This window comes from Gracilinanus agilis, chromosome 2 (assembly GCF_016433145.1).
Source record: "Gracilinanus agilis isolate LMUSP501 chromosome 2, AgileGrace, whole genome shotgun sequence".
NCBI classification, from domain to species: Eukaryota; Metazoa; Chordata; class Mammalia; order Didelphimorphia; family Didelphidae; genus Gracilinanus; species Gracilinanus agilis.
Window position 1 is genome coordinate 434,755,428 of NC_058131.1, and position 16,260 is coordinate 434,771,687.

Consider the following 16,260-nt stretch of genomic DNA (forward strand, 5'->3'; position numbering starts at 1 on the left):
CATATATTGAAATAATCATAAGATTTCTGTTACTTTGGTTATTGATATGGTCAGTTATGCTGATAGGTTTCCTAATATTAAATTAGTCTGGTATAATATTAAATTCCTGGTATAATCCCATCTGGTCATAGTGAATAATTCTTGTGATATATTGCTGTAGTGTCTTTGAGAGTATCTTATTTAAGATTTTTGCATCAATGTTCATTAAGGAAATTGACCTAATTTTCTTTCTCTTTTTTTGGTCTTTCTTCTTAAATATTAGCATCATATTGGTATCATAAAATAATTTAGTAAGATCCATTATTTGCTTATTTTGCCAAATGTTTATATAATATTGTAATTAATTGTTCTTTAAATATTTGATATAATTCATTTGTGAATTCATCTTGTCCTGAGAATTTTTTAGGTTCATTGATGACTTTTTCAATTTCTTTTTCAGAAATGGGATTATTTATGTATATGATTTCCTCTTTAATTAATATAGGAAATTTCTATTTTTGTAAAAATTCATCACCTAGAATGTCAGATTTATTGTTATATAATTGGACCAAATAGATCCTAATGATTACTTTAATTTCCTCTTCTCTGGAGGTGAATTCACCCTCTTCATTTTTGACACGGGTATTTTGATTTTCTTCATTCCTATTTTCATCAATGCTTTATCTATTTTACTTGTGTTTTTTTTAATAGAACCAACTCCCTGTCTTATGTAGTATTTCTATAGTTCTCTTGATTTATTTTTTTATTAATTTCTTCCTTTAGTTTTAGATTTTCCCAGTCTTTAACTGGGGGAGGGGAGTTAATTTGTTCTTTTAAAAATTATTTTTAGTTCCATGCCCAATTCATTGGTGTGCCTTTTCTCTAATTTACTAATCTAAGCATTCAGTCATATACATTTCCCTCTAAGTACTGCTTTGACTGTATCTAAATTTTGATATGTTGTCTTTTAGTTAACTTTTTCTTTAATTAAGTTAGGGACTGTTTCTATGATTTGTTCTTTGAACCACCCATTTCAAAAAATTGGATTATTTAGTTTCCAATTAATTTTTTATTTGCCTGTCCATGAACCCTTCTTGATTATAATTTTATTGCATTATGATCTGAAAAAGTTTTGTTCATTATTTTTGCTTTTCTGCAATTGATTGTAATGTTTTTATGTTCTAGTACATGACCATTTTTTTGTGTATGTACTGTGTCATGCTAAAAAAAAGGTATATTTCTTTTTATCCCTATTCAATTACACACACACACACACACATATATGTATATATATATATATATATAATTTAACTTTTCTAAAATTTCTTTCACTTCCTTTACTTTTCTTACTTATTTTTTGGTTAGATTTATCTGGTTCTGATAGGGGAAGATTGAGCTCCCCATTACTATACTTTTACTGTCTATTTCCTTCTTAACTTCCTTTTGGCTGTCCTTTAAAAATCTGGAGGCTATGCCATGCCATTTAGTGCATATATGTTAAGTACTGACATTACTTCATTCTCTATACTGCCATTTATTAAGATGTAGTTACCTACCTTATCTCTTTCTATCAGTTTCTTTTAATCAGACCTATTTTTGCTTTAGCATTGTCTGGGATCATGATCACTACTCCTACTTTTTTTTTTTAAATCTCAGTTGAAGCTCAATTGATACTCTGCTGTTGGCTTAGGTAGGGTTCAGGGATCCTGAAGTTAGCCTATGCCCAGGTTCAGAACCAGGTGCAAGAAGCAGAAAATGATTGGTCTGCACTTCTCTTTGGGCAATTTTACTTCTAGTTCCCCTTATCCCATGAAAATCAGTGCTCTCTGCCTACCTCTCAAGTTGTTTTCCTCAGAAGAGCTCCTTCACTTCATCTTGTCTGTTTTGCAACTCCTGTTATTTTGAGGCACTAATTTAAGCTTTGTTTGAGAGAATTCTTAGAGTGTTTTCAGCTTTTACTGTGCCTAATCTGCCATCTTGTCTCTACCCCTCTGGTTTTGCATTTTCAAAGTTTTTATTAAACAGTGATGTTATGGCATCAGAATGATAAGTGCTGAATCTATCCCAAGAATAAGACTCCACCTCTGTCCATGGTAGAAAGTGCAGTTTTATTTGATGCAAAAGCTAGGTCTGGTCTGGGCAATTGCAGGTATTAAGGTCCCTAGATTTTTTGAGGGTCTAGGGGAATGTCTGTCATTTTTGGAAACTCTCCTCCTTGCCTCAGAATGTTCCTCCCATAGGCATTTCAGGGTATCACAGGCTAAAAACCTGGGAAATGCACTTTGAGGAGGTAGGTACTCTTTCAGATGGCAGTGTCTAAATGTCATAAGGTAAATTTTAGGGCAAAAAATAGAAAGAGGGGGACATGCAGGGTTGGGGAATTTTCATTAGTTGCAGAGAACTTCCCTTAATTGCAAAGATCCCCAGTGTGTATGTGTTAAGTTCCTTCCTGTGTCCTGCTTAACTTAATCACCTGTCAACCCACAAGATATCTCTGGTACTGTCCTCTATAGACTTTGAATGTCAGGCAAGCTCTTATCAACTGGGATGAAGACACAAAGAAAGCACAAGGTGGTCCATATCAAGCATGGAAAGCACAGGATTGGTATATACTTTGCTATATTCTATATGTTAACTGGTGAAAAGCAAAGGATTTCAAAGCACAGGGTTTGATCTGCATTGCTGTTAACCCTCCCTCTCCTTAGAGAATCTTTTCTGCAGAAGTTTGAACCTTTGCTTTGACTGAACTTCATGCTACTATATATATTTGCTTATACCTAAGCTTAAATCCTTCCCTTCTCTAAAGATCTGCCAGGCAAACAGCTATGATATCACTTATTATATCTAAATAATATGTACATTTTGACCTTATCTTGGCATAGGCTATGCGATAATGGTCTATGCCTAGTTTCTACCACATTGTTTTCCATTTTTCCTAGCAGTTTTTGTTAAAGAGTGAGTTCTTAATCCAAAAGCTGGGATATTTCTGTTAATCAAACACTGGGTTGTTAAGGTCATTTACCCTTGCATATTGAATATCTAATATGTTACATTGATAAACTATTTTATTTCTTAGGCAGTGATAGATTATTGGTGATTGCTGCTTTATAGTACAGTTTGAGATCTAGTACTGTTAGGCCATTTTCCTTCACAATTTTTTTCCATTGCTTATTTTTTCTAGTTCTTAAAAATACTGTTTGGTAGTTTGATTGGTATTGCATTGAATAAACAAATTAATGTAAATAGAATTGTTATTTTTATTTAGCTTAGTCTACCCAAGAGAAATTAATAACTTCCCAATTGTTTAGATCTGACTTTGTGTGAAAAGCTTATAATTAGTCTTATCAATTTCTTTTCTAAGCATTATGAAATGTTTTTGATCCTATTATTTTGTAATATACTATGAAATCTGGCACTGATAGTCTCCTTTCCTCCTTAACTTCCCTGATATTTCCATTGAGATTCTTCACAGTTTTTCTTCCAGATGAATTTTCCCACATACTAGTCAATTGCAGTTTGACTAGTTTGGCATTGATCAATAAGCCGCAGGAAATGCACTTCCAAAGAGAATAAGCAAAAAATAGCACCACAAATAGGAAGAGACAATAAGGAGACGACCTAGAAATCCAGAAATGAAGAAATGAAATCATAAGATAGATTCAGTTCTGCTGAAGATCAAAACTGACAGAAAGGTTGGGATGCATTCCTAATCAGAAATGGTAATGGTATCAACTCAGAAAATATCCAGAACACAGAAAGAACTAATGAGCAATCTCTTCATATTGGGAATGGATCATTTGAAATGAAAGAGGAAAGACGCTGAGTCCTAGCATTGATACTTGGATTCTCAGTGTCACCAACCTTTCCCATGGCTTTAGAAGTAACTCTGGGGGTTTATTGCCTCTGCAGCTGTTTTAAGGAAGAGGATTTGAGCATATGAGGTTGTTCTGCAGGTAGATGCAGATGCAGGGAAAATATTCTAAAATGGAGTAGTGGGCTCAAACAGTTAACTGGGTTTTGAGGTGAGTCTTTTCTCTAGGTTGACCTGAAGGGACTAGCTACTTTTCCTTGGTGGCTATACTTCCCTGTACTACCTTGATTTACTATCCTACCTGCTTACCTCCTGCTTGCTGTGATCTACTGAGTTTCCTGGTGTGATCCTGAACCATCTGTCTCTAAGATCAGGTCTGGGTCCTTGTGGATCCAAGATTTCACCCTGGACCCTGATAACTGACATAGACCATTAACTCCCTATTACCATCCAAGGGGGGCTGGTTTAATATAGGCTTATCTAGACTAGGGACTTGGATCTTTCAGATAGTTAGGAAAGAATCAGTATAGCTCAAATTCTTTGAAGACAGGCCTGGCTCTCAATCCACTGAGCTAGCCCAGCAGCCCCTACTTTAGGTTGCAGTTTCTTTAGCAGATGTAGTTTTTACAGGGTGGGGTTGCTAGCCCCACGCCCAACCCTCCTCCTTTTTTCATCTGGGCTAGGGACCGTCCTTGGCCCAGGAGTGGTAAGGGTGGGCAGTAGGGGTCAAGTGACTTGCCCAAGGTCACACAGCTGGAAGTGTCCGAGGCTGGACTTAAACCTAGGACCTCCAGTCTCTAGGCCTGGCTCTCAATCCACTGAGCCACTCAGCTGCCCCGATTTAGTGTTATGGTTACCCAAAATTCCCATTTTGCTGGTTAAAATAAATACAACATCTATCCCCTTTACTGAGTGGTCTGTGTGAGTCATCTCAGAGTAAGGCCCTGCCTGCACTGGCCTTGGTTGACCTTCCCAAACCTGTTCATCTTTGATACTGGCCCTATCTGGCCCATCTGGACCCATTCCCTAAACAACCCTCTTACACAGCTCAAAAAGGGGATTCATCACAGTACAAGGCTGCTATTCTTCCTCCCATTAAGAAGAGGAAGTGATGCAAATTGAGCTCCTCCCTCTAGACATAAAACCAGCATAAAACCTGAGTCTACAGCTCTGGGAGAGAAGGTTCTTTTTGTTGACTTTCTCTTGAAAGGATTGACACTATAGGATCTGAATCATGGGATTTGGATTCAATAAAATTTTCATTCTGATTATTTTGCAAGGTAGTTCTGTTTTTTATTTTTTTGTTTTTCTAAGGAAATAGTCTTTGAAATGTTAGATTTGTGTGTCTATTGTCTCTAATGACTCTTTGCTTGCAGGTGTCCATTGTGATATTCAGCTCTTGGAGTCTGGGGGAGACATGAGACAGCCTGGAGGATCCCTGAAACTCTCCTGCAAAGCTTCTGGATTCATCTTCAGCAGCTACTACATGAGTTGGGTTCGCCAGGCTCCAGGGAAGGGGCTGGAGTGGGTCTCACATATTGATACTGGTGGAAGTAGCACATACTATGCAGACTCTGTGAAAGGCTGATTCACCATCTCCAGGGACAATGGCAACAGCCTGCTGCACCTGCAGATGAATTCCCTGAAAGCTGAGGACACAGCCAAGTATTACTATGCGAGAGACACAGTGAGGGAGATGAGTGAGAGAGCAGACAAAAACCTCCTCCTTCAGGTAGTTCTTGTGGAGAATGATAGGGAGGGAAGTCAGGAGTGTTCAGTACAAGGAGCCTAGTTACAATAACATGTGAAGATGAGGGTGACAAGTTTATTTTCAAGGTCTGTGATTTTCTCTCAAATGCCAGTGAACACATTTCTTTCTATCTTAATTCCTTTTTGTTTCTGCTGCTTTTTCCTATTTCTGATACCCACAGGCACAGAGAGGAGTAATCATACATATTTTGCATGTGGTGACTAATTTCTCTGCAGTTGTCAAATATGAGACATAGAAAGAGTCACATGACAAATCATGTACTATTGAACATTTATTACATGGATCCTGTAGCATTTTCATATGCACTGAGCACAAGGAAACATATATGTATAGGAAAGCCAGCTAGTGTGCTGAGTCAGTCTGGGGTAAATCTTTTTATAACCTTGTTTTTAACCTTTACTTCTCAGGCAGCTATCTAAGAAGGTGGGGACATGCTCCCTATCCTCTTCTCATTTGAATCATGGACCAGTCAAACACTTATGAAGGAGTGGAGGCAGCACTGAACCCAATTTCTCAGGGTCAAACAAAGATGCCTCTATTTGGCCCAGCTGGTGAGGGTGGCAATTTCTCTGCCACTCGTTGCACCATAAACTCTGTCCTGAATCCCTTCCTGAGAAATACAGTAAGAGTCCCAATACCAAGGCCACCAACTGGGTTCCTTGCTGGAGTTTTGGCTTTCTCAAGACCTGCACTGAGGATGGAGGGGCCATATGTGGGAGGGCATGTGCAGGGCAGGCTCCTTTCGAACAGAGTAATTTTTCCTACAAAAAAAGGTTTATCAGGGTGCTCTGGTTTCCTGTATATTATTCCCTCGGACCTTATAAGCCAATGAAAGGTCTGTGAGGGAAGCCCTGGACTCCCCTTTCTCTGCATGTGATATCAGGGTTTATCTGGCTCCAGAGAGCCAGGATCTCCCATCCCCAGGCTGTACAGTGAAATTCCCCAGGCACATTGCAGCAAGTAAGCCTGGCCAATAGACAACCATATAAATGAACTTTAACGAATATCAATTCCCCCATTTGTGCCTCCATTCAGCCCCTATAAGACCCTGGAGGATCCCTCCAGCCCATTCCCAGTATGTAAATCTATGTGACACCCTGGGGCCAGGAGACTTCATTTTCCCATCTCAATTCCCCCTCTACTAGTAATGGATTCAAACCTTTGACTCAGTGTCAGGTAAGCAAAAGAATTTTCCTGCCTATAGTTTGCCTGAAAAACTTCTACAATATAGGGGTACAGTGTCCCATGTCATCTCTTTCTCCAAATATCTAAGGGAACAGTGGCGATGGTTTCAGACTTCTTAATGATTTCTAGTGTCTTAATAGCTGATAAGGGGCTAAGAATCCCTGAGAGGGGTAGGGAGGGGCTGTGGGCACAGGGTCTTCAGGGGCATGTCCACTCTGAATGCCTGGGTACTAGTAGCTGGGGACCTGAAGGCTTGGAGACCTGAAGGACAGGTCCAGCAACTATTTCCCTTGACTGGAAGATAGAAAACAAGGGGGACAGTCAGTACCTAAGGCAGAAGTATAGAAACCAGGACTGGGGCAAAAACTAGAGCTACAGATATAAGCAGAGAAAATTAGTACAATAGAAATTGATATTAAACATTAACATTTGGGTATCTTAGCCAACAGGTTCCATCTCTAGAAATCATCTTCTGACAGGAATTGATCTAATTAGGAAATTTGATTCCTAAGTTGTTTGCAGAGTTGGCATGTGATGTTTCTGTTAAAGAATATCCTTTTGCAAAGCCCACATTTACATAGCAGCTATAACCACCTGAGTGACAATATTTCACAGATGAAATTCTTTACTCCAGATCATGAAGGAAAATCAGAAAGCCCTGGGTTATATTTCCAAATTCAAGATCCAAACTTAAATTGTGGTAAATCAAGGCTACAAATACAAGGCATGTATTAATAAATTTCACCTACTTCTCAAAGTATATTCCCTGACATTTTGATAATTTTCAATTATTAACCTAACAGGTTGTTTGGGGAAATGGAAACTTTAATTTGACAATTTACATTATGTGCTGATTATGGGAATTTGTCACAAAGGAGAAGGCAGACAGGGAAAAGATTTCCTCAAGTCTCAAGGGTTATATAGTGAATGATTTCATGTACAAACTCAGGCTGTCCCAGGTTCATGACATCATTGGGTCACTCAAGGATTAAAAGCCTAGATGATCAGAAGAGGTCCAGTCCAAGTTGAGATCTGGATTGCATTTCTAACTATCATAAGACTTTCTCTATCCTTTGAGTACTTCATTGCCATTGGCCCCCAGAAGCCATTTTTTTCCCTTAGAAGACAAGTCTTAGCCATTACAGCTCAGAAAAGTTCTGCTTATCAGCAGTCCAGAAAGAAATTTCCATACCGTCAAATAAATCTTTCTCATCCTATGAGGCTCATCAATCGCCCATTCTAATGATCCCTTAAAGCCTATGAGTCCATATCCCCACAGTTATTCTTACATATTTTGCAATAATTAGCAATATCACACTTTACAAAATCTGAAATAAGGAACAGAAGTGCTGAATTGAGTAAATACAAATCAGGGCTGGATCATTTCCTGGCCCTAGGCCATCTGAAGGCCTAATATAGGACCATACAGGAATCTCTTTAGGGCAACCTTTCCAGAGAAATTCCAGCATAATTTGGGATTTTTCAAAACTGCATACATCAATTTTAGAAATTATCCCTACGTCAAAGATCCAATTATAAGAGCAGCACATATACTTGTTCTCTTTCATCTCTTCTCTCTCTCTCTCCCTCACACACAGACACTTTTTCTCACTTTCTTTTGTTTTTTCTCTCTCTCTCTCAGTCTCTCCCTCTGTCTTCCCCCCAAAAAAATTCCCCCCCAACTGTCTCTTTATTTGGCTACAATTTCTTTTTTTTTTAATTTATGTATTTAAATAATTTATTTTTTTAAACCTTTACCTTCCATCTTAGAATTAATACTGGGAACTGATTCTAAGGCAGAAGAGTGGTAAAGGCTAGGCAATGGGGGTTAAGTGACTTGCCCAAGGTCATACAGCTAGGAAGTGTCTGAGGTCAGATTTGAACCCATCTCTGGGCCTGACTCTCAATCTACTGAGCTACCCAGCTGACTCCTTGGCTTCAATTTCTAACAAAATGCTTTTGTAGCATCTGGGCAAAACTACTATTTTCTCCAAGTGGGGATTGGGAGGTGAGCTGTTCATAAGGCTTACTGGGTTTCTTACACCTTTTAAATCTCTTCCCTCTTCCTACCTTCCTACTCAGATTGTCTTTCTTTTGCTTAGAAGCCTGCTGCTGGTGCAGACACAGCCAGAGTTTGGAATAGTAGCTGGAGGGAGTGAAAATGCATCTTAAACTCTTTCTGCCTCTTCCTCCCTAACTCCTTGCCTTTGTTTAATCCCCAGGCAAGGCACACAGGGACAAAACAAAGACTCAACAGAAACGTACAGGACTCACTCTCACACATTTATACCCTTTGAACCTACACCCGCAAATTCCCCCCAAAAGTTACTGAAAGATGTCTCTTTACAGCAACAGGGCTATGGAATTTTAATGTCAGGTCTGGTCATCCAACAGCCTCCTCTAGATCCAGTTTCAGAATACGTAGGAGTCCAGCCTCATTAATTTTGATATTATTTTAAGAGCATACAAAGAGCTGACTCTTAAGATTGGTTTCTGTAACTTTGAGCAAAATTGAACTTCGACTTTGACAAATTCCTAACTCTTCCCTGAGGTAAGAGTCTGGAAAACTGATGAGTTATCTTAGTCTCCTTATTTTACCAATAACAATCAATTAACATATGTATCAAATAAATGTTCCTTAGGTCATATGGGTTCCTGATCTAGTAACACTTAACAAGCTACATCTATTGTTTTAGGATGCAGCATTTTGTATCTCTTGATGATTACCTCATAATGTTAATGTTATCAGACCACTTGTCTAATTATCATTTTGCCTTCCCCCTATACTGTTGTAACCCCAATAAAAATACCTGTATAGAGGCTAAGCATTAAGCTCTTCACCATCAGAGCTCCATTACAGTGAAGCTCTATCCCACCAGAACTAACTCAATGTCTGACTACTTCAAGTCTGAACTTTCTTTGCCTTTGTGTCTTTATTCTCTCCTTATGTTCTCCTTCTCTTAGACCTTAACTCTGAACTCATTTTTCTCTCAGTCCCTGGTTCTCTCTTCTGAGTGTTTTACCCACTAGGAACTTTTGTGCAGCTGTTGGTCAGCTGCAGAACAGACAGACAGACATACCAGCAGCTGGTTCCATACTGATTAGAATTTGGTCTGAGATTTTCTTGTCATGAGAGCTAGGCACAGTCATTGGATAGACTCCATTCACTTCCCAGGGTTTCTGACTCATGTCCTTGGGTACTATGGGTGTGCTGCATACACTCTCAGACTGCTCCTTAGCTCCATGCTAGAAATATCTCACTGGAGCCTCTATCTATTATGGAGAGGAAACTAATGCAGACACCCACAAGTCCAAATTATAGGAGTCATTATCTTTATTACCGACCAGCTGCGTGGCCTCGGAGGGGAATCATGCCCAACAAAGGGATAGGTGCAGAATTTATAGAGAGACAGGAAAGCACAGCAAAGGAGAGGGTTGTTAGTTTTGAACAAAGCATATATTTGTGTCCATATCAAGATTCTGCAGAGCAAGCAAACAATAAATCAGAGGTAGACTGTTTATACTTTTAGCAATTTCTCAGGATTCCAGGGTTTATCAGTGGGAAGGGGATAATATGTCCTGCCATAAATTTAACCCTAGGGAGGACTATATCTGAGTCCCTGGGGAAGCTACATCTTTCAGAGGAGACTAGCAAAAATACGGTTTTCTCTCCTTCCCTGCAGGCTTCCTGGACATGCTTGGGACTGTGAGTTTTTGTCTACTTCAGACTGATCAATAAAGCACATGAAATTCAGTTGGAAAGAGAATAAGCAAAAAGTGGCACCGTAAGTTGGCAGAGACAACTAGGAGCAGACCTAGAAATCCTAAAAAGAGTAAATGTAATCATGAGGTCAATTCAATCCCTACCGAAGATCAGAAATGAAATAAAGGGTGAGGTATATTCCTAATCAGAAATATTCCTGGGATCAACTGAGAAAATATCAGGAGCAGAAAAAGAACTAATGAACATTCTCTTGGTATTGAGAATGGATCGGTTGGAGTCATGGAGGATAGACCCCGAGTCCTAGCAATGACATTTGGGTTCCCCATGTCAAGAGCCTTCCCCAGGGCTTTAGAACAAACAATGGGGGTTTCATGTTTCTGCAGCTCAGGGAGGGGAATCATCACAATGGGAGGCAGCTGCTCTTCTACCCATTAAACAGAGGAAGACATGCAAATTGGGCTCCTCCCTCTAGGCATGAACCCAGCACAAAACCTGTGTCTGCTGCTCTGGGAGAGGAGCTTCTTCTCATGTGGCCTTTCCCTCCTAAGGACTGACACTGCACAGTCTAAACCATGGGATTTGCCCTACAAGGAATTTTCATTCTGACTATTTTGCAAGGTACTTTTAATTTTTGTTACTTTGAGTTTGGAGGAGGAAAACAAGTCTTTGAAGTGATAGATCTGAGTAACTATTGTCTCTAATGACTTTGTTTGCAGGTGTCCATTGTGATATTCAGCTCTTGGAGTCTGGGGGAGACATGAGACAGCCTGGAGGATCCTTGAAACTCTCCTGCAAAGCTTCTGGATTCACCTTCAGCAGCTACTACATGAGTTGGGTTCGCCAGGCTCCAGGGAAGGGGCTGGAGTGGGTCTCACGTATTGATACTGGTGGAAGTAGCACATACTATGCAGACTCTGTGAAAGGCCGATTCACCATCTCCAGGGACAATGGCAACAGCCTGCTGCATCTGCAGATGAATTCCCTGAAAGCTGAGGACACAGCCATGTATTACTGTGCAAGACACACAGTGAGAGAGAGGAGTGAGAGAGCAGACAAAAACCTCCTCCTTCAGAGAGTTCTTGTGGAGAATGACAGAGAGGGAACTCCAGAACACTGAGCACAAGGAGCCCAGTTACAATACAGGTGAAGAATAAGGCTGAAAAGTTTATTTTCAAGGTCTATGATTTTCTCCCAAATCCCAGTGAACATTTGTCTTAATTCCTTTTTGTCTCTGATGCCCTTTCTTATTTCTTTTTTTACATTTTATTTATTTATTTACTAATTTATTTATTTTAAAACCCTTTCCTTTCATCTTGGAATATAGGGTATTGGTTCTAAGGCAGAAGAGTGGTAAGGGTTAGGCAATTGGGATTAAGTGACTTGCCCAGGGTCACACAGCTAGGAAGTGTCTGAGGTCAAATTTGAACCCAGGACCTCCCATCTCTGGGCCTGACTCTCAATCCACTGAGCCAGACTCTCCTTCTTTCCTTTTTCTGATACCCACAGATACAGAGAGGAGATGTATTCTTTTAATCATTTACATATTTTGCATGTGGTGACTCTAATTTCTCTGTTGTTGTCAAATATGAGGCACAGAAACAGTTACATGACAAATCAGGAATTATTGAATATTTACTACATGTATCCTGTAGTGTTTTCATATTCACTGAGCACAAGGAAACATGTTTGTGTAGGAAAGCCAGCTAGTGTGCTGAGTCAGTCTGGGGGAACCATTTTAAAACCTAGTTTTTAACTTTTACCTCTCAGGCAGCTACCTAAGAAGGGGAGGATGTGCTCCTCAGCCTCTTCTCATTTGAATCATGGACCAAACACTTATGAAGGAGCCGAGGCAGCACTGATCCCCATTTCTCAAAGTTTTGGTGATCTTATCAAAATACCTTTGACCTTATTCAGAAGATGCTTGTTCTGGTTTGTAAAAGCAGGATACAACCAGATTTATAGGTTCTCCCAATGATTCTCTGGTTATGGAAGTTGAACAAATTCCTTTTAACTTTCAGTTCCTGAGTTAGCTTTATTTATTTAGGGTTAAACGTTGATGGTGGATTTAACACTTATCCATACATATAATCTATATTTGTATGTGTGTATGTATTTGTAAATGTGTTTATGTGTCTATGTTTATGTCTATGTTATATATATGGTCCTCCCGTGTGTGTGTATGTTTTAACCAGTTAACTAGGGATTATACTTACTACCTTTCTTTCATCAAGCCCAGTATTTTATCTAAGCTGGGGCTGAAGCTGCCTGAGTCCTAGAGCCTGTGGTGTGATCTGAAGAAGACCCTGACTCATATATTTCTATCCTGTGAGACAATAAATTAGACAAAGAAAGTTCTCATCACAAAGGGTTTAATCTCTATCCACTTACCATCTTGTCCCAGAATTTACCAAGTTTGAATAACCTCCATAACCAGTTCTGAGAGTATTCTGTTAACTGTTTCCAACTGCTTACAGTGTGGGGGAAGGAGGAGGAGGACTCCACTTGCTCTTGCACCTCCCATCCAGTCAAGTTTGCCTGCCTCTGATCTGGGACATGGGGAGAATCCATTGCCATCTGACTCTAATCCTAAAGTGTGTATATTGTAATAGGTTCATAGGTATATGGGGAGGAACATGACCCTCTGATTCCAGGGAATCTGAGCCTTCTGTGCAAGCAGACTTCTTATATTATCAAATTCTTATTCCTTGGGTTCTAGTTGAAGAGGAAGGCTTGTGCAGAGGGGAAGACTATGGGGGTTGGGGGCTGGATGCTTGGGCCTGGTTGGGGACTCCTTCTTTACTGATGCTAGGGACAGGGCCTCAGTGGTTGCTTGTGCTAAGTTGAAGTCTTGTTCCTGTTAGGGTCCTGCCTACTTGGAGTCTTGGGTCCCCTTGATACCTTATTGCTGCCCTTTGCTAGAGGTGGGGCCTCAAGACTCACTTTTCTGGCTTGAGTTGGACTGAACTTTCACTGTCATGGTGCACTAGACCTCCTCCTTCCCTGGCTGGAACACAGCCTGCCTTTGTTCAGTCAAACTGTTCCCACTGTGCTTCCCTCCAACCCACTGTGGGACCAATCTTTCCTGCTGGCTCTGTGGACTGCTCTTAACTACTTTTAAATTCATAGCTGCAAGGAACCAAAGACAACCTTTCTGGCAATCTGAGAACATCACCTCAAGCTGGGAGTTGAAGATTAAGCAGAATCAACCTGCGCTAATTAAAAACTTATATACAAAGACATTTGTAGGCAAAAACAAGTAAAGGAGATGTCTTTACCTTTGCTATTTGGAATGAAGATTTTGTGCAAAGTGGTCTTTCGGCAGGTATTGATGGATATTATTTCCATGCTTTCTCTTATACCTTCTTCAGACACCTTCTACAAAGGAAGTGGGATGTGTCTGAGAAAGTTAGGGTAGATGATACTGGGAGAGGTAGTCTCCCAGGGTTAGACATTTTAAAATTCACATTCTCCCCTGTGATCCTTTGTGAGACCAGTCCCTCCAATGGATCATGACAAACATAAATAAATTTGTAATCATAATAAAATAAATGGTATATACATTAATACAAGGAGTAAATGGCAACAATTTTTACAACAGAAGAAAACCATATATTTGGTGCTTTTTTATAAAAATAATCAGGGGGCAGTCCCCTATTTCACAAATATATATAAAATAAATGCATTTAAACAAAACAAATGAGTTGTTGACAAAAAAAATGAATTAACGTCCCCCAAAGTTCAAATCTTGCACAATTGGTATTTCTTTCAGGTTCCTGGATCAGCATAAAATAACTTAAAGTATTTTCATATAAATCAAAACACATTCCCCCTAAGGAGGATAGAAAGAAACAAAGAAATCACACAGGAATATATGGCTGAGGCAGGAGGTATATGAATCACTGACAACTAAAATCATCAGAAAAAATAGCACAAAAAACCAAATGACTATTGGAAGAAAATTTCTAACTATTAAATCATAAATTTTATATGGAAAAATTCTAAATAAAAAACAAAACAAAATCATAATAGGTCTTTGAATAATGCCCAATTAAAGTAATCCATGTCCAACATCATGCACTTATCCACTCAGCAGCCAGGACCACAGTCAACCACCATAGTAAGAAAGGTAGGAAAAGGAGACAAGATTTTTATTCATTGGTCTGATATTTCATCATTTCTTCTTTCTTCATTTCTTCTCAGGGATAGAATATGAAGCCAGAACAGCCAATTTTTAGGTACTTGATATAAATTTCAAAAGGTAGGATGATACCTTAAGCACTTAAGATATGTTAAGCACTGCAACCTCAAGTCTCACACTAGGTTCAAATCCTTTTTTATTGGTGTAGAGATCTCAGCAATTCCAGCAGAATTGGTTTCTCTTTTTCACCTGGGTGCTCTTTTGGCATCATTCAGGTTAAGAGCATGCTTCTTTGGTACTATGTAGATGAAATCTGTACACCTTTGTTGATCCCATTTCTGTGAATCAGACATATTTACTAAGTCCCATATTAATTCAAATCAGACATGTTTATTAAGTCCTATATTAGTTAAATACCAATGGCAGTTTCAGCAGTCTAAGGTTTTTGGGCAGGTAGTTACAGTTAGAACTAAGGAACAGAGTAAACTTACACTAACCTAGTAATCAAAAAATCTTTCAATTTAGATAGATAACATGTGCTTAGAAAAATGCATGCAATTATAAAAGTGTGCTAAATTGCACATTATAAAAAATGTACTAAAATTTCAAAAAATATATATATCTTATAATCAGTGACAATATATATATATATATGTGTGTGTATATATATATGCTTATATATATATATATAAAATATATCTTACAATTCTTGTCACTTTAGGTTCTTACCCAAAAATTTAGATGCATTACCCCTTAACTTAGCCATGGTCCACAGTGTGAGTGCAAATGAAGATAAAATAATGGAGATATAAAAGCAAAAAATCATTGAAGAAAATACAAAAACTTCACAAAAAGCCCCAAATACAAATCAAGTCGATTCAATACAGATTTCCTTCTAGGTAATATAGGTACAAAGAAAATACCAAATACACAAAATACAAGTTTTCCAAATTATCAATACAAGTTGTTATGGACTTCCACAAAGGCACATGTCCAGGGTCAAATACCAGATGGCACAAATAAAGTAAGGGGATAGCCAGGCACTATATTCAAAATCTGTTTCTTCTTTGCTATTTGGGGGAGACAAAACTGAAAAGGGTTAATAGCAACAAAACAACAAAAGCAATAGAATTTATGGGACACCACATCCTGCCCCACATGGAGGGATAACCCTGAGTAGTTCATAGATGAGCTCCACTTAAAATATATTGTTATAGGGTCATTTGGTTTGAGTTATATGCCTGATTTAGGTTCCTAGAATTATCATTCCTGAAATTGCAAGTTATGAAAGTATTATTGCTATTATTCCAATAGTTGTTGTTCCTGAAAGTATTATTATTCTATATTATTATTATTATTATTTTTATTATTTTTATTATTTTTATTATTATTCCTGATTGCCTGGAATAGATTTCTACAATTCTTCATTACGTGTCCCTTCTTCTCACAGAAGTGGTAGGTCAAGGATTAATAATTAGATTCTCAGAGAGAGGCAAGTGGTATTGGTGTAGTATCATGAGTCTTTCCTCTTTATCTATTTCATCACATAAAGATTTCAGGTCCTATTGTATTGTTTCCAATAAATCATTAGTTTCTGCTGTTTTCTCTGCATGTCCTTTTGAGACATACACAGCAGTTCTCTTCAATTCTTC

General features: G+C 38.7%; 2 gene segments (V, D, J or C); both read left to right on the top strand.

Annotated features, from left to right (window-relative positions):
- The first annotated feature begins 5,024 nt into the window (after window positions 1–5,024).
- Window positions 5,025–5,378, top strand: LOC123235730. The segment is given in 2 exon segments: window positions 5,025–5,070; window positions 5,167–5,378. Coding segments are annotated over 2 exon segments (258 nt in total).
- Window positions 5,379–11,042: 5,664 nt separating this feature from the next.
- LOC123233919 overlaps window positions 11,043–16,260 on the top strand; it is a 28,625-nt gene continuing 23,407 nt past the window's right edge. Inside the window, 3 exon segments of the V gene segment in view lie at window positions 11,043–11,088; window positions 11,187–11,510; window positions 16,095–16,167. Coding sequence covers window positions 11,043–11,088; window positions 11,187–11,510; window positions 16,095–16,167 — 443 coding nt within the window.